Source organism: Gadus morhua, chromosome 6 (assembly GCF_902167405.1).
Source record: "Gadus morhua chromosome 6, gadMor3.0, whole genome shotgun sequence".
Taxonomy (NCBI): Eukaryota; Metazoa; Chordata; class Actinopteri; order Gadiformes; family Gadidae; genus Gadus; species Gadus morhua.
In genome coordinates this window covers 22,727,543-22,748,133 of record NC_044053.1, presented here as the reverse complement: position 1 = coordinate 22,748,133, position 20,591 = coordinate 22,727,543, and the positions used below count along the sequence as shown (strand labels likewise).

The 20,591-nt window shown below is 46.9% G+C and overlaps 2 protein-coding genes across 5 annotated transcripts; both read left to right on the top strand.

Annotated features, from left to right (window-relative positions):
- Nucleotides 1-448: 448 nt before the first annotated feature.
- On the top strand, nt 449-7,994 carry LOC115545663 (nucleus accumbens-associated protein 2). The gene is given in 9 exon segments (XM_030359044.1): nt 449-531; nt 2,929-3,674; nt 4,455-4,678; nt 5,161-5,408; nt 5,534-5,710; nt 5,858-5,963; nt 6,495-6,592; nt 6,832-7,073; nt 7,075-7,994. Coding segments are annotated over 8 exon segments (1,890 nt in total). The 5' UTR covers nt 449-531; nt 2,929-3,248; the 3' UTR covers nt 7,444-7,994.
- Nucleotides 7,995-8,813: 819 nt separating this feature from the next.
- Nucleotides 8,814-20,577, top strand: brd3b (bromodomain containing 3b). Of its 4 annotated transcripts, none has more exons than XM_030359062.1 (12): nt 8,814-8,946; nt 10,355-10,615; nt 11,326-11,437; nt 13,573-13,710; nt 13,824-13,971; nt 15,627-15,865; nt 16,094-16,483; nt 16,668-16,796; nt 17,016-17,198; nt 17,901-18,127; nt 18,224-18,516; nt 18,950-20,577. In XM_030359062.1, exons 2-12 carry the CDS (start codon nt 10,524-10,526, stop codon nt 19,066-19,068), a joined length of 2,070 nt encoding a protein of 689 aa, XP_030214922.1. In that variant the 5' UTR covers nt 8,814-8,946; nt 10,355-10,523; the 3' UTR covers nt 19,069-20,577. The 4 variants fall into 4 exon arrangements, with proteins under 4 accessions (XP_030214922.1, XP_030214923.1, XP_030214920.1 ...); XM_030359063.1 differs by having other exon boundaries at nt 16,091-16,483; nt 17,016-17,090; XM_030359060.1 differs by having other exon boundaries at nt 16,091-16,483.
- The last annotated feature ends 14 nt before the right edge of the window (nt 20,578-20,591 follow it).

The following is a 20,591-nucleotide window of genomic DNA, read 5'->3' as shown; positions in this document are numbered from 1 at the left end:
CACGTACACACAAACAAAAACACACGTACAGACACAAACACGCACATATACACACAGCTAAATGTTTGGCTCCACGTTAGTGTGAGACTGAGACATTGTTTAATATTCAACCTGGAGCGCTGTCTGCTCCACAGAATAAAGGAACGATGTAATGCATGTCTCTCTCGCTCTCTCTCCGTCCCTCTCTTTACTTCTCTGTCTCAGAATGTTCTCTCTCTGTCTCGCTCTCTGTCTGTCTTCCTCTCTCTCTCTTTCTCTCTCTCTCTCTCTCTTTCTCCTCTGCAGGGCAGTTAGCCGCATTAGCTCCTCTCTGTCCTCAGATGACTCTCCTCTCTCCGCCTCCCCCCCTCCCCTCCCTCTTTCCTCTGTCTACTGTGTGTGTGTCTATGCTCCCCCCCCTCCTCCTCCTCCCACCTCCCTGTGTGACACATACACCAGACGATGCTGAGAAGCCTCCCTGATAAGCAGCCAGCCTGCATGGAGGAGCAGAGAGGAGAGCCGAGAGGAGCAGAGGATATCAGAGGACAGGAGGTGAGACACACACACACACACACACACACACACACACACACACACACACACACACACACACACACACACACACACACACACACACAGCACTTTGTTGACAGCGAAGACGATTCAGAAGAGGAGAGGAGGACATGGGACTGTCTCTGTTTGTTTTTCCTAACTGTCTGTCTACCAGCCGGATTTCTTAGAACTGCTTGTCTGACTTCGTTATAACTGTTTGTGTTAGTGTATTGCTGCTAGTTTGTGTGTTTGTGTATGTGTGTGTGTGTGTGTGTGTGTGTGTGTGTGTGTGTGTGTGTGTGTGTGTGTGTGTGTGTGTGTGTGTGTACGTGTCTGTGCGTGTCCGTGCGTTTGTATGCATGTTTGTGTGCATGTTTGTGTTTGTGTGTGTGTCCGTGCGTTTGTGTGCATGTGTGTGTGTGTGTGTGTGCGTGTGTGTGTGTGTCTGTGTCCGCGCGTTTGTGTGCATGTCTATGTGTGTGCGCACCGTTGCGCACACACACGCTTCTTGTAGATTCTCAGCCGTGCAGGTCGAAGATAAACAACAAGAAGGGTAGCGCTGAAACAAGTAACATTCAGATGGGTAACATTCAGGTCAGTATTCAGGTCAACCATACCCAGGTCACACCTAGCCTGGTGCTAGTAACGTAGCGCTAAGAGTTACTGGAGCCTCTTTAGAAGTCTTCATATTTTTCAAGATGGGTCCCATGAGTGGTAATGACGTCCTTAAGTGTTTTTTTATGACAGAGTTGCTCTGTGGGTTAATTTGGTTCTCGGCTTCAAACAGATTCTTTGCGATATTTGGGTTCTATAGATGTTATGTGTGTGTGTTAAGGGGGTTCTATAGTCGATTGGTGCCTTTTTATGACCTATTGGATAGCAATATATTCTTATATACTTATTTCCATGATAATAATCATAAAAGTGTTTATACTGTACTCTTGAGTCTGAAAGTGCTACTTAATCTTAGGGTTATTGTATAAGGTGTCCGCTTGTGACAGAGGTCACTAATGTCCTTGTTATGATCAGGGTTTATAAGTGTATTAAGATAATTTGAAGTATAATTACATTTCTCCATGTAGATAGATTAAGATAATACCAAGTACTAGGGGAAATCATGTTTAAGTGTTCAGTATAATCCTATTCTGACCTAAGGGTACGCATTCGACATGGCGGTAAGTAATATAGATGACCATTTTATGATGTTCAGTATGAATCAAAGTTGCGTAGGATAAGACCTCATCAAGTCCGGCTTGTATTAAACTGCTTGGACTGTAAATCAGCTGTTCACTGAAACTTCTTGGTCTGAATCTTCAACTTTATTCAGGAGTATTCTCCTTTCAATCGTGGTATTGGGAGTTAAGGGTGATATATATGGGTTATGTGTGTTAAGGGGGTTCTATAGGGGTTATGTGTGTTAAGGGGGTTCTATAGGGGTTATGTGGGTTAAGGGGTTTCTATATGGGTTATGTGTGTTAAGGGGGTTCTATAGGGGTTATGTGTGTTAAGGGGGTTCTATATGGGTTATGTGTGTTAAGGGGGTTCTATAGGGGTTATGTGGGTTAAGGGGTTTCTATAGTGGTTTTGTGTGTTTAGGGGCTTCTAAATGGGTTCTGTGTGTCAAGGGGGTTCTCAAGGGGTTCTGTGTGTTAAGGGGGTTTTATAGTGGTTCTGTGTGTTAAGGGGGTTCTACAGGCGTTCTGTGTTTACTAAAGGGGATCTATAGTGATTCTGTGTGTTGGCTTTTGAGGGGCTTTTGAGGGGTTCTGATAGTGTGAGGGATTTCTATATTGTGTCTGTGCGTTAAGGTGTTTCTATAGGGGCTCTGTCTGTTAAGTTGGCACTTTAGGGGTTCTATATGTGTAAAGCGAGTTCCACAGTGTTTCTGGTTAAAGCGGTATTAAAATAGTTTTGTCAAGGTGGTTCTATGTTGGTTGGTTGTTTTCAGACGGTCCTATCCTCTTCTATCTAAATTGTGTTAGATATATGTAGTATAGAATGGAGTTAACGTTCAAAATGCTGCAAGAACATCCAAATATTGCTTAAACTGCACCAAAATCATCTGATTCGTACACAAAAACACCAAGCTTTTTGTTTTATTTTAGTCTGCATTTATGAATATTTTATGACTGATATAATTCTCTGTCATAGGCAAGTGATACGTCTAAAGATAGACGGTCACTTTCTGATGATGTCACAGAAGGTAGAAAAATATAGTGGAGTTGCAGAGGTTGAAACCTTTTAAATGATGATGTTGCCCACGTCTCTCTCTCTCTCTCTCTCTCTCTCTCTCTCTCTCTCTCTCTCTCTCTCTCTCTCTCTCTCTCTCTCTCTCTCTCTCTCTCTCTCTCTCTCTCTCTCTCTCTCTCTCTCTCTCTCTCTCTCTCTCTCTTCCAGATGTGCCGGCTGCATTCCAAATATGAGTCCCCCTCAGCCACAAGGTCTCTCCGCCAGGCCTGACCTTCCCGTGCAGCTCCAAGACTCCAGAACTTGGCACCTATAAACCCACTGACCCCTCAACCCCGACTGTATGCCAACCTCTACATGAAATGGAACTCAAACATTTTCTCTGTGGCATTTGGTTTGTCCCAAAAACATAGCTGGAGTCCACCGCTCACATCCCCCCTCCGAGACACGAAACCCTGTACGCCTCCTCTGAGAGACACCTCCACCTGCCGCCTCCTCCCCTGCCTGGCTACCAGCACCCTCCACCCACCATGTCGGAGGGGCTGCTGCAGGTGGAGATCCCCGACTTTGGCAGCAGTGTCCTGGGGAGTCTGAACGAGCAGCGGCTGCTGGGCCACTACTGCGATGTGTCCATCCTGGTGCAGGGCCAGGCCTTCAAGGCCCACCGGGCCGTGATGGCCGCCTCCTCGCTCTACTTCAGAGACCTGTTCAGCTCAGCGCCCGAGTCCTCCTCGTCCCAGGTGGTGTTCGAGCTCCCGTCCTCGGTGACGCCCGCATGTTTCCAGCAGATCCTGTCCTTCTGCTACACGGGCCGACTCAGCATGGCCACCAGCGAACAGCTGGTCCTCATGTACACCGCCGGCTACCTGCAGATCCAGAACATCGTGGAGAGGGGCATGGAGCTGATGATGATGAAGGCGTCCTCCGCCTCCTCCCCGCTCTGCTGCGACTCCCAGGTTGGTATGTCCACCAGGGTCTTGTTCAGTTCTAGGGCTCAGGACCCAAATCGGAGGATCCAGCCCGAGTCGGTGGGTCACAGGTTAACAACACACACTGGAATTGGTGCCCAACGCACGTTTGGTGATCCTTTCATTGACAAAAGTATCGCCGAGTCCTGTGTGTTCGTAGTGGGGCCCACGGATGCACTGAAATCGTTTTGGTCCCGAGATGAAAAATAACCCTATTCTGAAGATGAGGCAGAGATCGATCCTATGATGATAGAGTGTCCAAAAAGTGGACTCCCGGTGAACTCTTTTTAACCATCACCATGGTAACGTCATCGATCAGCAGTAATCAGTCACTTCATAAGTTTCTTCATCTTGGATCAGACAAGTACATCTAAATGTCCAAGTTTCTCATCTAAAACATTCATTATAAAGTACTTTTCACAACCCTAAAATATTCTTCCACTTTTTCTCAACTGAACCAGCATGCATGCATGAATTAATGCTTTAAAAGTATTGACATGCAAGTCATCCAAATCGTCATCCAGTGGAACTCTCAGTCATCAATTTCATCCCATGCTCACTTCGATATCAAATACAAAAAAACATTTAAAAGGCTGACATGCTGGATGCCAACTGAGTTTTACTGGTCCACAACAAACATTTAAAGACTGTTATTCATTCTTGTTGTGACTATAGTCCGGCCTTGCCCCCCGGAGGGCACTAGATTGATCTGTATTAAAGTCCTGATTTAATGGATTGGTGGAACTGAATGGAACGCATCCCCCACAGACGGCCTCGGCGGAGGAACTGAGCGGCTACGAGGCGTCGGGGGAACAGCAGCAGCCACAGCAGCAGCACCAGCGCCCCCAAGAGACGCTGCTCTCCTCCCAGCCGGCCCTGAGCCCGGAAGAACTGCTCCTGGCCGTCAGCAGAATCAAGCAGGAACGCGCCGACACGCCTCCCCCACCAGAGGAGATGGAGGAAACGACGGGAGAGGAGCGAGAGAAGAGGAGGTAATTGAGCAGAAACCCTCAGTTCAGATGCGGTATACTCAGCAGTCTGGAAGCGCAGCAGACAAGTCTGTTCGAGGAAGGCTGTTGGCAGCTCTGTCCAGTAACACATCAGAACCACATGTCCAGACACACTGTGTGTGTGTTTTTGAGTCTGTTGACACAAAAGGCTGTGATATTCACAATATGTTCTTGGTGTCGGCACAAATACAGCAGAGAGAACCGATTGGCAAGAGACCGAAATCCAAGCAAGAATTGTGGCAGGTTGCTTCTAGAACAATGTTGCGGCTGGAATGCCATACCATTAGCCCCAATATCAAATGCTTCCAAGATGCAAGTGTTTGATCTCCTCTCCTTGTTGTTCTGCTCCTAGTGATTGTTTCCCTCTCCTCTCTCCTTGTTGTTCTCCTCCTAGTGGTCTCTCCTCTCTCCTTGTTGTTCTCCTCCTAGTGGTCTCTCCTCTCTCCTTGTCGTTCTCTTCTTAGAGGGGACACTACGAGGGACCTCCAGGCCACTAGGGGCAGTGCGTTGTGTTACCTTGGGGCTGGAGGAGGGTTGGTTCCGGGACTACAGTCCTATCTGCTGGCTACTGGAGAGCGCTCCAGCCCGGCCGGCTCCAGCCTACCCACCGAGTCGCCCCCCTCCCATCCTCCAACGGAAGAGGAGCTGGAGGACGACTACTACCCCCCCGGCATCTATGGACACATCTATGGACACCCAAGCAACCCCTACAGTACTGCCTCCCTGTATCTATTGTCTGTCTGTCCATCCCTTCTATTACTACATTGAAACAGTCAAAATCAAGCATCCACTTTTTTAAATCATGCTGAAACGACGCCTCTCTTTTTCCGGGTTAAGTCCAAGAGAAGATGGAGATGCTGCCCCTACCATTGGCTAATGAGCGGCGGCCCTGCGTGCTGATTGGTCGAGACACCATGGCCCTTCCTGCCAGCCTAGTCAGTCAGATTGGCTACCGGTGTCACCCCGCTCTCTACACAGAGGGAGACCCAGGGGAGAAGGTGGAGCTGGTGGCAGGTAAAAACCTCATAACCACGGATCTCACTAGAACCAAACATTATACACACACTCAATAGACGTATTTCTGTGTGTATTAATGTGGGTTCCTGCCTATGCATGTTTGTGCGCGTGCGTGTGTGTGTGTGTGTGCGTGCCTGAATGCAGGGTCAGGTGTCTACATGACACGGGGTCAGCTGATGAACTGCCATCTGTGTGCTGGAGTCAAACACAAGGTTCTCCTCAGACGGCTCCTGGCCACCTTCTTTGACAGGTATCCCCACCACCATCTGGATCAGTACAGCATTAGGATATTGTTACATTGTGATCATAATCCTTCTTAAACCACACTTCTTAACCTCCAACTTTTTACATTCAGAATTTACAAAGAGTGTTGCCTAATAAATCCTACTTCATTATATATAGATTTATTTTATACATACATACATATATATATATATATATATATATATATATATATATATATATATATATATATATATATATATACGATCTATGTTAATGAATAATATTTCTTGTCATAGACGTAGAGAAAAGCAACGATTTACCATTTTGGATTTGCGTATGTTTATGGCAATGTTTTTTGTGTATGATTGTTTGTGTGGATGCGTGCGCATGTGTGTGTGCGCATGTGAGCGCACACTCTTTGACATATCCCTTCTCTGGAAGCTTCCTGTGTCTGCGGCGCTGCTTTACATAATGCTGCTCTGTCTGTCACACTGTCTGAGAACAGCAACAAGAACGCTGCCTATAGCAGCTGATTGGGTTATTATGGTTTCCATAGAAACACTCTGGCCAATAGCTGTGGCACAGGGATCCGTTCGTCAACCAATGATCCAAGTCGAAAACCCCTGGACAACAGAGTGTTAAACACAGTCAAACGTAAGACGCACACTACACCCACACACACACACTCTCGCACACACATGCACACTACACACACTCTTGAATGCACGCATGCACGCACCCACACACACAAACACACACCCACACAACCGCACACTGTGTGTTGTGTCGCTTATATGAATGCGTAATATCGATGAGTGTCTCTCACCTCCTCCCAACTTCCACTCCCTTCCTCTTCTTTCGTCCCCTCTCCTCTTCTCTCCTCTGCTCTCCAGTCTACTGTCAGAACTTTGCTCCCAACTTCAAGGAGAGTGAGATGAACGTGATTGCGGCGGACATGTGCACCAACGCCCGGCGGGTCCGCAAGCGATGGCTCCCCAAGATCCAGTCCCTGCTCCCAGACGGGATACCGGCCCCCAGCCCCCAGCCCCGCAAGGGTAAGAGAGGAGGAGGAGCAGGAGGAGGAGGTGGAGGAGGAGGGGGGGGGGGGAGGAGGCGGGGCCCAGCGAGAGGCCAGCCCTGCCCCCTTTGAGCTTGATCTCCGGCAACTCAGTACCTCATATTTGGAGATGGAGACACCGCTGTACCCGGCGCCGCCCAGGGAGAGGGGGGAGGCGGAGAGAGAGCGGGAGAGGGAGCTAGAGAGGGCGAGGGAGAGAGAGAGGGAGGCGGCGCTGCTGCCACACCTGCAGTACGCTGGCTGCGGCGCGGGCAGTGAGGAGGGGGGGCTGTCTGGAGAGTCTGCCGTTCCTCATGAGACTGAGCCGAGCGCAGACTCCGCCCCGCCCGCCAGCGCCTCCCCTCCGCCAGGAGACACCGCCTCCGCTCACAGGGGATTGGCCGATCAGGGCGATGGCACGGCGGACCCTCTACAAGACAGCCAATAAGCTTTTGAATTGCCTCTGCCTACTACCTTTATGTAAATAACACAACAGCTACCTGTCAACTCCGACTGTGTGTCTTTCTATCGACCCGTCTGCCCGTTCTTCTGCTTGTCTGTCCTGACTCTTTCTTTACACCTGCCTCTCTGTCTTCCTATCTATCTCTCTATCTACCTGAGTCTGTCTCTCTTTCTATCTACCTGTCAATATCTCTGTCTACCTCTCAAGTCTCACTCTCAAGTCTCACTCTCAGCCCCTGTCTGTATCAAACCCGTCTGTATGTTCGTCTACCCGTCTGTCTGTTTGTCTGTCTGTCCACCTGTCTGTCTGTCTGCTGCATGTTTCCGAGGCCCCTGCAGTCCAGCACACAGACCCTTAGAAGCCGGCCATCATTCAACCAATGCTTGTGGTGTTCCACTACCACCACTATGATGATGATGATGATGATGATGATGATGATGATGATGATGATGTTGATGACGATGATGTTGATGATGATACTGACAGCTCTGATGGTCAATCAATTAAAGCTTGTTGAGAACCCAATGGGTTGTCTGGATGGTTTCCTGTTTTTTGGAAAAGAGCTAGGTGACACTATGCAGAGAGAAATAATTGGCCAATGGCGCAGGACATCCAGGGTCTGTCTATAGGTCAATCTTATTTAATTATATCCCGAAAGAAACTTTTCAATGTCACATACGTTTTCCGTTTACGTCTTCCGTTCTCCAGGTATACAGAGTTGCTGGAGCAGGAGCGCCCTCTGTTGAAAGATGAGATTGATGATTAAAAAGTAAAAATGTATATTATATATTTATATTCTTCCCTTCTTACAGCACATGTCCGGCAATAGGCCTAGAGCCCCTTAATTTTATCCTTCACACGCATTTCTCCAAAATTTCGAAAATCATCACAACAATGAATTATTTAAATGATTTTAACAAGAATAAGAAAAGCAGGAAACAAGTAGGCTACAGATGAATTCATTTGCCACGCAATTGAGGTTAGCTAAATAACTTATTTTATCAGTAAGCCTACTAATTTTCTCTCCTCATAGGTACAAAGTAGTAAGGAATTATATATTCTGGAAGTGCCTTTTCACGCAGGTAAAATTTCCAAAGACTGCTGGCAACTTTGTCAAAATCATAAAGGTGCTTTGGCTCCCGATGAAAGGTTGTCAGACACCAAACCCTCTACAATTATTATGTTTAAAAGTGGGACCTGTTCAATTGAAGATGCTAATGTATGTTGCGTTGCACAGTAGACTTCAGTGGCACTGATGGCTGCTGGGACATGTAGTGTACATTCAGGCCAGATTGGCCTCCTAGATACTCCGATAACCAATCACAGCACAACAACACCCATGATGCTGCCGCTTTTCACCGCGCATGCGCACTCACAGCAACAAGACAGCTGATAACTCATCTATTATGCTACTTCGCTAAATAAAAAACCTTCCAGAAAACTACCCGACGATCACCGCTGGACAAACTTGAGGACAAAAAAAATAAAGTAAAACATGTCTCTTACCTAGTGCTACCGGAATGTCGCCGTAAATCGGGTCGATGTTTACATAACGTAGCGAATCCATAGGTGTCGTTTGGCGATCCTTGCTCACCGTTCGGCGCCTTGAAACAATGCATACAAAGCTCGGCTAGCAGCTAGCCTCGGCCGGGGTTATGGCTCTTTACGCTACCATATGCAGCTACAATACCTCCGCTAAATTCAGAAAACATATGGTTGAAATACATTGCACGTCTCACACACACACATATACAATGAAGACATGGGCCATAATATGCATAGCTATGTGGTAGTTTAATGTGATTACATTATAGGTTGGAAGCTAAGCTTAGCTAGCGACCAAAGCTACTATATTGCAATGCATTGCCCGCCATCTTTTTAAAGCGATATAAATGGGATGTTTCGCTAGCTAGGAAAATACATGCATCCTTAATGCTTCGTCGATTTTACGTGTCTTGTGTTCCTATGAATTCTGACAATAACAAATCATACAAAGCTGTAGCAGCAGGAGGTTCGTATTTGGTTAACTTAATTGTACATTAGCACTGTTTAGCATGAGAAGCACTGGCTAGCGTCTTAGCTGGACAGCCGCAGCGTGCATGCAGAGACACCAGATATTTTAGTGGTTTGATGTTTTCTAAGTGTACTCGTTGATGTTTGCTTGACTACTCGACTTAAATTTGCGGTAGCTTCTGAGGTTTGGCTCTTGGTTGTTGGCTAGCTGCAATGTGCTCTCTTTGGTACGGTGGTTTGCCTCCCGAATTCTGCACATCGTTTCAACATCTGTCCATGTTTTGATCTAGATTGTTGCTATTCTCCAATTGTCTCCGTTTATTCCTATTTTATACATGTTTCGCATTGGCTGTACTATTTTGCACTTCAGTATGATCTTAGCTGGAAATTTGCTACTGTTGTTATCCTTTTTTATCTTGTTATTTGAACGTTATATTCCTTGGTACCAGCAGTATTGTGTATGTAGAGACCCACAATTCGGATGGAGGAATTTTCTGTATATTGCTTTTATAGCTTTATATCATACATTTTATTTTACATTTTATTTATAACTGAAACTGTAGTTTTGTCCCAGTAAGATTATGTGATTCAACACGCTGTGTATTGTTAGACCCAGGGAAGCACTGTTTTGTTAGGAATCCTAGATTACATTGGCTCTTCAAGTGTATACAGAGGTTAATAAGGGATATACTAGCACTTCACAAATGTTAGCCTTTTAATGAGCAGAAGATTGTGGTCATGTTTTAGAATGTGTGTGTGAAGCTGTGCCAAGTTTTGTGTGTGTGCACGTATGTGTAGGTTTGCTAGGCAATGTGAATATGTACATGTTCGTGGAGTTGTGTTGAGCAATGTTTGTAACATCCTCCCTCCTGCTGTGCTACAGAAAGTGGACGGTCTGGCTGAGGTCTTGAGATGGGATGTTGCCTCCCCACTGGGAATAAGGAGGAAGCACTTCGGCAGGACTGAGATCCCTACCACCCATCTAGACAGAAAGTTGTCGTGTGCTGCGGTCCCTCCCCCCAGGAGACGACGCCGTTCGACTGTTGTCCAGCATGTCGGACGCCCCGGAGACCGCCCCCCCTACACCCCCGACACTCTCCAACCCCCCTCCCCCTGAAGTCACCAACCCTACCAAGCCGGGCAGGTAAGACACTAACTGAGCTCCCTCTAGACCACAGCAGTATGATACCCCTATGGGAGGATGAGCTCCCTCCAGACCACAGCACTGTGGTAGCACCAGTAGAGGCTGAGCTCCCTCTAGACTACAGCAGTATGATACCACTATGGGAGGCTGAGATCCCTGTAGGCCACAGCAGTATGATACCACTAGTCGAGGCTGAGCTCCCATTTGTACACAACATAGGTTTCTGGAATCGAGGAGAGAACCCCATGGGGCTCCATCTCCTGTTTTAGAGGCTACCCCTAAAAAGATGCAGTGTGACAGGAAACTTGACAGAAGTAATGAGAAAGGGCTTCTATTCTCTTCTATTCACATGTTGATGCCAGCAGATCCGTTTTTGGATTCTAGTTTAGTTATTCAGTGTGGCATAGATCAAATTAATTTTCTTGTTTTATTATGTTCTGCTATTGTAAAACACAATGATTTTGGTCAGAGTAAAATATCTTACAATCAAAATTATGTCCGGATAAGAACTGGATTAAAGATAGCATGTGACTGCAAATTGGAGGGACAATGCTACCCAGCCTCCCCTCTTTGGTTAAGATCTACACAATAGCTACATTGAAACTAAACGGCAGACATGCATAACACTGCATATACCCTGAGTTTACGGTCTATCTGTATATCTGTAAAACAGCTACGTGGGTGTGGTGTTCCCTCTGTCGCTCCTGCAGGAAAACCAACCAGCTGCAGTACATGCAGAACGTTGTGGTGAAGACTTTGTGGAAGCATCAGTTTGCCTGGCCCTTCTACCATCCTGTGGACGCCATCAAACTCTGCTTGGCCGTAAGTCCACACACACACCCAAGTTCTTTTATACCTGCACTATATACTATATATTTCTAATGCAGTAATTTAGCAAAAATGAACTAGGTTTCTCAAGATTAAAAACACGCCCATCCATGAGGCAATCCATCAAGGTGTTATCTCCTCAATGAATTTTTTTCTGGTCCCCCACCATGGGAAAATTACAGAAACAGTTACTGAAAATGGTTCAGCTCTAGCTAGCTACTGTGGCAAAACTTACGTAGTATATGTTAAAGCTAAATTACAATTGAAGGAGTCACCTAGTCGATAGGCGGTCTACCTGTGGACCTGGAGAGCTGTGGTTTATGGAACCAAAGTCTTGAATAGGTTTGATTTAGCAGCAAGCAGATCAAAATTGATCTGTATAATCATCAATACTCGCGTTAAATGTTCACAATCGGCAAGGTTTGAATCTGCAAGGTTTTATGAGCGAAAAACGTTTTCCATTGCTTGCTTTTTCGTTCTTACAGTGTCATAATTTTTAGAGACTGTTAAATCATCAATGTTCATTAAATCATTCTTACCTTTGGTCTTAACTGGGGGGATTGAGGGGCAATCGTGTAATTGGGTACTCGTCGGGCCATCCGTAAACTATTATAAAAATATTGTTTTCTAAAATCTTCTGCGGCATGTTATGTATTGCTATTTTGACAATGTTGTGCACCAGGATACATTAAATATTCATAAACAGTGGCCGTCGTACATTTTTGGTAAGCTAAGGTTGCTAGTATTCTGGCAGTAAAGGTCTGGCATAAAAACTGAAAGGGAAAATTATAGCAGCATATTTCTGCTGTGGGGTTGTATTAAAAATGTCAAGACATTTTGATTGCAGTTTGAAAGTCAGCTAGGTTTTTAACGTGGTTTGGTAAAAAAAGATATTGGACGGATCGGCGGGTAATAAAAGACGACAGTCCCCATGTTTCTTGTGGTGTATCCTGACCGTATTGACTCGATAACTGTACCGGCAACCTTTGCAAAAAATTTATCGATTTATTATTTATTTTGAACATTTTACTCGCCAAACAATATACAACCCGGCCCTGCAAGCTCCGGGCTGTCATTGTAGCGGGAGAGCTGTCTTGTGCCTCGCCGGAAGCATATGCCATATCCTTCACAAGATCTGAGTCACAGCTACGAGTGAAGCTGGCAGGGTTGCAACGTGTTGGGTGCCAGTGTGAGGGTTAAACCTCTGGGCCGCTCAACTGGGCACGAGGGTTATTTGAGAGGGACTGGGTGTAAACAACGCGACTCAGAAGCTGAAAACGGATGAGATAATTATAAGAACAACTAAGATAGATATTTAACACAAATGATATTACGGCCAACAAAGTGAAACCTAATGCAACTCAAATTGAAGTGGGTGTGTCCCCTGGTCATTCACTGTCCCATAATGTTATATTTCCCCATAAATAGTATTCAATTCGCGTACTATTGATTAAATAATAGTACGCGACGTCAACCAAAACAGTGAAAAAATCTCCAACAAGAACTCTTCCAACTAGCTAATTAAGCTAGTTTAATCAAGCTCAACAGGTTTTTCTGGCCAGCTTTGTCTTTCTCATTACATTGCAGCAGGCCTTATCTCGGTCCAGTTTGCAAAAGTGTAAACAAACACTCTTGGATCGCATTTGGTCCGCCATTGGCCTGACTGAGTTGGAACGTGCCCCGTGGACAAGCCTTGGCGTAGTCACGCGCTTGCTCTCCTTCTCTCTTATTTTACTGTCGCCCATTCTCTCCCACCAGATACGCTCTCTGCCTTGGCACATACCGGAAATTTGGCACAGATTTATTCATCTTGATTAGGTGCTCTGTACTAGTACGAGATAATTCAGTAAGCCCACTTAAGAGTTCTGAATTCGATACCCAACCTAGGGGACGGGGGTTTCAAGCCTCCTCTCCATGGAGCCATCGTTTGGTCAATATTTCTACCCAATAGGCGAATCTCAAAGTAGCCCTAACAGCAGCCTAACTGAACTAAATTCACATTGGATACGTCTCACGTTTGAAAAGGTTGGATGGATATAAAATTTAGACTATTTAGACTGCTAGCTGTACTATCTGTCTGGACTATCACTGGGTGTGGACTGGATGTTGATTATGATGTGTGCTTGTAGGACTACCATAAGGTGATCAAAAACCCCATGGACATGGGCACCATCAAGAAACGCCTAGAGAGCAACTACTACTGGAGTGCCAGTGAGGCCATGCAGGACTTCAACACCATGTTCACCAACTGTTATATCTACAACAAGGTAAGACACACACATAGACATACACAATGCCCTCTCTATGTTACCGCACAACAAACCAGGCATCATATTTAGAGTGGGTTGATGGGTATTTAGTGTGCCTTCTGTCTGTGTAGCCAACAGACGACATTGTGCTGATGGCTCAGGCCCTGGAGAAGATCTTCCTGCAGAAAGTGGCCCAGATGCCTCAGGAGGAGGTGGCTCTGCTGCCCCCCGCACCTAAAGGAAAAACCAAGAGTAAACCCCCTCTTCCTGCCACTACAGGTAACGGTCACTTACCGATCTGAGTAATGGAATCTCACCTAAGTGATGTAATCCGATCTGAGTAATAGAATCTCATTTAAGTGATGTAATCCGATCTGAGTAATGGAATCTCATTGAAGTGATGTAATCTCATGTAATTGATGTAATGGAATCTCATGTAAGTGATGTATAGGAATCAAATTTTAGTGATGTAATCCCCTCTGAGTAATGGAATCGCATAAGTGATGTAATCCGATCTGAGTAATGGAATCTCATTTAAATTATGTAATCCGATCTGAGTAATGGAATCTCATTTAAGTGTTGTAAACCGATCTGAGTAATGAAATCTCATTTAAGTGATGTAATGGAATCTCATCTAAGTGATGTAATCCGATCTGAGTAATGGAATCTCATTTAAGTGATGTAATGGAATCTCATTTAAGTAATGTAATCCCCTGTGAGTAATAAACCTCATTTAAGTGATGTAATGGAATCTCATTTAAGTGATGTTATCCCCTGTGAGTAGTGAACCTCATTTAACTGATGTAATCCCCTCCCCTATCCCAGTAATGGAATCTCATTTAAGTTTTATAATTCCCTCTGAGATATAGAATCTCTTTTAAAGGGATGTAATCCCTGTTAGCAATGGAACCTCATTTTATTGATGTTATTCCCTCTGAGTTGTGGAATCTCTTTTAAGTAATGTAATCCAAGTAAAGGGATATCATTTATAGGAGATAACAAGGAGATATCTGTAAATCGCTACTCTTCCTCTCTTACCCAGATTCGAAACAATTGTTGAGTTAGCTTGGTTAGCATTTGCTTTACGTTATGGTAGCCTAGCTCCTGTTCATGTGAGGTCAGGACACTTTTAATCAGTTTCCAAAGGTCTCGATTTGTTCAGAATAGTCGCTCATTCAAAATTAGTGCTATAGGATTGTAGTTTGTCTGCACACACAAAGATAATTTGGCGATATTTTCAGCGCTGTGATTATTGAGCTACCAGTCATGTGCTGCTGGTGCAATTACATTATGGGCTGCTTCTGGCTAGGTCATCTAGGTTGATGGTTACCTGTCAGCAGAGCATCACAGGAACCCTGATTATCACCTGATTATGCCAAATGAACTGTTTGTAGATAAAGCACAATCTTGTTGTGATGTTACTGGCACTCATTTGGAATAAGCGAAGAATGTGAACACACTGGAAATCTTTGGAAAGTAATTCAGATTGTATTCCTCTCACTTGAAACGGATCTCGTCCAATGTAACACTGCAGTATTGGAAGGGGCCAATGGAAAAGCTAATTCTAGCCGAGAATACTCCCCTTTTGGATGCATAATTATGTATTTGGAGTTAAAACAACTCATATGAATCTGGGTAAAACAGGCAAAACCTAAATTACTGATCTCAGCGTATCCCTGTTAAGTAACGTAATCCCTTCTGGGTAATAGAAACCTATTTTAGCAATGGAATAAAATGTCAGTAATGTTACCTATCTGAGTAATGGAATCTAATTTTAGAGATGGAATCCCATCTGAGTAATGGAATCTCATCCCAACTAATATTATTCAAACCAAACCATTTGTAGGAGAATCTGTTGAAGTCACAGCCAGCTGTAACTTCATATACATATAGTCCTGTTAACCCTCTCCTCTGTGCCTCCGTCTCTTGTCCAGTGAGCCAGGCTCAGGCGGAGTCCTCAGCCTCCCCTCCAACCTCCTACCCCTCCCCCTCGCCCTCCCAGACGCCAGTCATCTCACCCACGCCCACGCCCACGCCCACGCCCACGCCCACGCCCACGCCCACGCCCACGCCCACTCCCACTCCCACTCCAGTCCAGACCATGCCCCCGGTCTCCGTGTCTACGCCACAGCCCACGGCAACCATCATGCCTTCTGCTCAGCCAGTCGTCAAGGTAACGACCACCCTTGTTCTCGCAACACGCAATCATTGAAAGACATCAGAGTTTGACGGCTGCCAATGTTGGTTGACCTCTGTGACAAAGACGGACAAGAGCACAGTATAACCTGACTGTCCCGTCTCTCCTGTCCGGCTGTTTCTCTCTGTGTGTGTGTGTGTGTGTGTGTGTGTGTGTGTGTGTGTGTGTGTGCGTGTGTGTGCACGCGTGTTTCCCCTCCAGAAGAAGGGCGTGAAGAGGAAAGCGGACACCACCACCCCGACTACCTCGGCCATCTCGGCAGGGCGGGCCGACTCCCCCCCGGCCCAGGACGGCGGCAAGCAGGCCAAGATGGTGTCGGCCCGCCGGGACACTGCCACCCGGCCCCCCAAGGCCAAGAAGGAGGGGAGTGGTGGGGAGGAGGCGAGCGAGGCGGGCCCCGCCGGCACGCCGAGCCGGAAGGGGGGGAAGCTCGGGGAGCAGATGAAGCACTGTGACAGCATCCTGAAGGAGATGCTGTCCAAGAAGCACGCCGCCTACGCATGGCCCTTCTACAAGCCCGTCGACGCCGAGGCCCTGGAGCTACACGACTACCATGACATCATAAAGCATCCCATGGACCTCAGCAGTGCTCGGGTAACGCGCACACACACGCACAAAGGGTTTGGGCCTTTTGAAAAATAAACCAAACCGTATTGAAACCAATCCCTGCCCCACATTCCTCTCAGTTCCACACGCATTAGTATGAGGAGATTAACCATTCTGATCCGTCTCTCTTTCTCCTCCCACCTCCACTCTTCTTTCTGTGTTAATCATCCAGAAAAAGATGGATAACCGAGAGTACAGCGACCCCCAGAGCTTTGCCACGGACGTCAGGTTAATGTTCTCTAACTGTTACAAGTACAACCCCCCGGACCATGAGGTGGTTGCCATGGCGAGGAAACTGCAGGTATACCTGCATGTCTCACCCCTCGGTCTGTCCTCCCTGTCTTTCTATCTGTCCGGTTACCCATCTGTCATTCTGTCTTGACCACTTGTCTGTCTGTTAGGCTTACCTTTCCGTTCTGTTTTTCAACTAGCTCTCTTGAGACTGGTAGGCAAGTGTGGTGACCGTGTGTCGCCCGTCCGTCCGGCCGGCCTAACTTCCCCTCTCCCTGTGTGTCTGCAGGATGTGTTTGAGATGCGCTTTGCCAAGATGCCAGACGAGAGTTCGGAGGCAGCGGTGCCGTCCACCACCCCAGTGGTCAGTAAAAGCACCGCCTCCTCTGACAGCAGCAACAACTCCTCCTCCGACGAATCATCTGACTCTGAGGAAGAACGGGCCACACGATTGGCTGAGCTGCAAGAGCAGGTGGGTATGGCCTACTAGGCTTGGGACATCGCGCGCAATGTAGCAATCGTCCCATCGCGCCCCGAAGCCACCGCCGGCTGGTGATTCCATGGTGGGTGGGGCCGGGTTTTCCCTACCCAAGCTGCGTCGTGCTGCTTCATCCGACCTCGGCAACTCGCCAGAGAGTGCGAGCGAGCGACCGCTGTACATGCCGGCAATATCGAGTCACTCCATAGAAATCTGACACAACATACGTGAAAAATACACATCCAACACTCCCAATTTCCCGGAAAAAACAACGCGGCGATAGAAACACACGAGAACACATATCTGGCATTGAGAAAAAAATAAAATTAAGAGTAATACTAATTAAATCCATTGCCGATAGCATCGTCAATAAGCCCAAGCCTATGGCCTGCCCGTATTCAGCTGTTTAGAATAGCTGGATATATATATTCAGCTGTTCAGAGTAGCTGTAGCAGAACTAGCAGAGGGGAAGGTATGCATAAGGAAACGGTCACCAGCGTGACACGGTGCGCTTTTCGTGTGCTCCTTGTGTTTGAGGAGCACAGGGCAGACCGTTTCCCAGGAAGCGTCAGGTGGAGGCAGGACCAGGCAGTTGGTGAGCAGGAGGGAGTGGATGCAGCTAGCTCAGGGAGTGTTGCTAAAGGGTATGCCGTTAAAGGGTTGGTTGGTGTTTGTGTTTCTCTGATTTCCTTTCAGTTAAAGGCAGTCCACGAGCAGCTCGCCGTCCTGTCCCAAGCTCCCGTCAGCAAACCAAAGAAGAAGAAAGAGAAGAAGGACAAAGACAAGAAGAAAGAGAAGGATAAGGTGAACAAGGGAAAGCCAGAAGAGGAGAAGAAACCCAAGGCCGCCGCCCAGCAGGCCAAACCAGCCAATCAGAAGAAAGCTCCGACCAGGAAAGCCAACAGCACGGTGACTGCCACCAGGTATGAGCACCTTCCGAGAAACGATGAATGCAGACTCTCCTCTACTGTTGTATTGAGCGCCTTCAGCATCTGACCAATGAGATTCCCTCCTTCCAGGCAACCCAAGAAGGGGTCCAAGGCGGGTGGCCCAGCCAATGGAGAGGAGGGGGAGGAGCCATCGCTGCCCATGTCCTACGACGAGAAGCGACAGCTGAGCTTGGACATCAACCGTCTTCCTGGGGAGAAGCTGGGCCGCGTGGTGCACATCATCCAGTCCAGAGAGCCCTCGCTGCGGGACTCAAACCCCGACGAGATCGAGATCGACTTCGAGACGCTCAAGCCGTCGACGCTCCGAGAGCTGGAGCGCTACGTCAAGTCCTGTCTGCAGCGCAAGCAGAAGAAGCTACTGCGTAAGGGCCTCCTCCTATGTGTGTGTTGGGGTGTGTTGGGCTGTGTGTGTGTGTGTGTGAGTGTGTGTGTGTAAATCCTAGGAATGTGGATCAATACCCAAGTACTGAATTTGGACGGCACTATTCGTTGCCCAAAAGCTCCAATATAGTAAAATCCCCAAAAAATGTTTTGGTAGGAGGTTGTTATGGAGGTTTGCATCAGTAGATAAATATGGCAACTAGAAAGAGTAGCGTGGATGTATTTTGATGAAATCAATCAGTCTTATTTCATTACTCTATCATGAAAGTAAAAATTTGATGCTTAATAATTATTCTTTGCGAATTAGTATTATTATTAATAATTAGTATTATTATTTGAAATGCCCATCCCTAACATCCTAGTCAACATGGTATGGTGGTATTGACACTGCTTCTGTTTCTCCCTCTCTTTCAGAGAAGGCAGCTGGGGGCGGGGCATCGGGGGGCGGGGCTAGCCGTTTGAGTGGCAGCTCCTCTTCGTCCTCGGATGACAGCTCCTCGACAGGCACCTCCTCTTCCTCAGACTCTGACTGAAAGCACACACAAATCAAACACACACACACACACCCACACGTGCATTCTAATGCTAAGTTTTATACTGTAAAAAGACCACACACATACAGAAATACATATATATATATTAACACGCACACACAAACACATGCAGATATGCAGACACACAAATACATATGTGGCCAGATTGGGAGACTGTGTAAATAGGCTGAGCTGTTTTTAGTTCCTAGTGTCTTTTATTGAAACCTAGACAGACAGACAGACGGACACACCCGACCAGACGTGCAGGACAGAGCGAGAAAGACGGACATAGAGGAAGGAGCTCTCCTCGATGCGACATGACCTACCGACCTGTTGACTGACTGAGGGAAAGGGGGGGTTGGGGTGGTGGTCTTTCCTTTTTGTTATTTTTTTCTTCCCATCATGAATTGCCCTTCGAGGAACACTGAACCTTGTTGCTGTGGAAACCAAGATTTTTTTTTTCTCCTCTCTCCTACTGGGATGGCCTGCCCAGACCTCTGAAAACATTCCAGAGCCAGCAGTAGGTTGTCACATGAGCAAACAGACTCACCACAGGGTGGCGACATCACAGGAAGGGGTGTGTCCGCACCCCCTGTCCTCCTTCCTACGCCCGTCCCGCAGGCCTCCTCGCGGCTCCTCCACACGACGACGGGGTCCTCGGGAGCGCCTTCATCAGAATCCTCTTGGGGGCACGTGTGTGTGTGTGTGTGTGTGCCTCACCAAGGCCGCATCGCAATTTCAGCTTGTTGGAAATAAACTGCTCTTATTGGCAGAGCTGTGCCCGTGCAACACAGGTCGTGTATGTGTGTGTGTTTGGTTGGTATGCGTGCAGTCGGGCTAGGCTATGATTTTTTTCCAAGGCCCACACATTGCCCCTTGTATCTGCTGTCATGGAAACAGTGAGCTGCCTCGGATTTGGTCTGCATTACCCACAACTCCCTCCTGTTTCCTGCATCGATGCAGTGCTAGCCGATCAAATCATCTCTCATCTCTACCACCCTCGGCCTGTATGTCTTTGTGTTGGGGCTAGAAGTCCTTGGGTTACCCTTTGACCTCTGTGTAAGAGGGAATCTGTGGATGCTCTGTCCTGTGTTGTTGTGGAAACCAGAGCTGGTCAGGATTATTATGGGCTGTCATCAGACTTGCCAGACACGTGCAGACACTAACACCCCATCCTCTCCCCCTTTAAAAAAAAAAAGTCCCTTCCCTGCATATTCACCTTTGTTTTTAGTTGATGGTCGGTCGAGCGATGACTATGATAATAGCTAATTTTTGTATTTTAATAAGAAAGCTGAAAAAAAGTTTTGTGTATTTGCATGCACTCCGGCTGTACGTTTCTTCTGTCTGTTTTGAGCACTGTAAAGTAGCCGTACGCTTAGAGGGACGCTCCGCTCGCTAGAGTAGAGACAGACACGCAAAACCAACTAGTCCAATATTTGATGTAATTACTTATATGGGATCCTTATTTTCTGAGTTTCTTTGTTTTCATAAATAAACACATAAACCTACCACAGTCTCGCTCC

Bases quoted from the DNA above. Each gene is read 5' to 3' on its own strand.
- brd3b (XM_030359060.1), top strand. From the start codon at position 10,524: ATGTCGGACGCCCCGGAGACCGCCCCCCCTACACCCCCGACACTCTCC. The intron at 10,616-11,325 runs GTAAGACACTAA...TCGCTCCTGCAG, and splicing joins AACCCTACCAAGCCGGGCAG to GAAAACCAACCAGCTGCAGT. The intron at 16,797-17,015 runs GTATACCTGCAT...GTGTGTCTGCAG, and splicing joins CCATGGCGAGGAAACTGCAG to GATGTGTTTGAGATGCGCTT.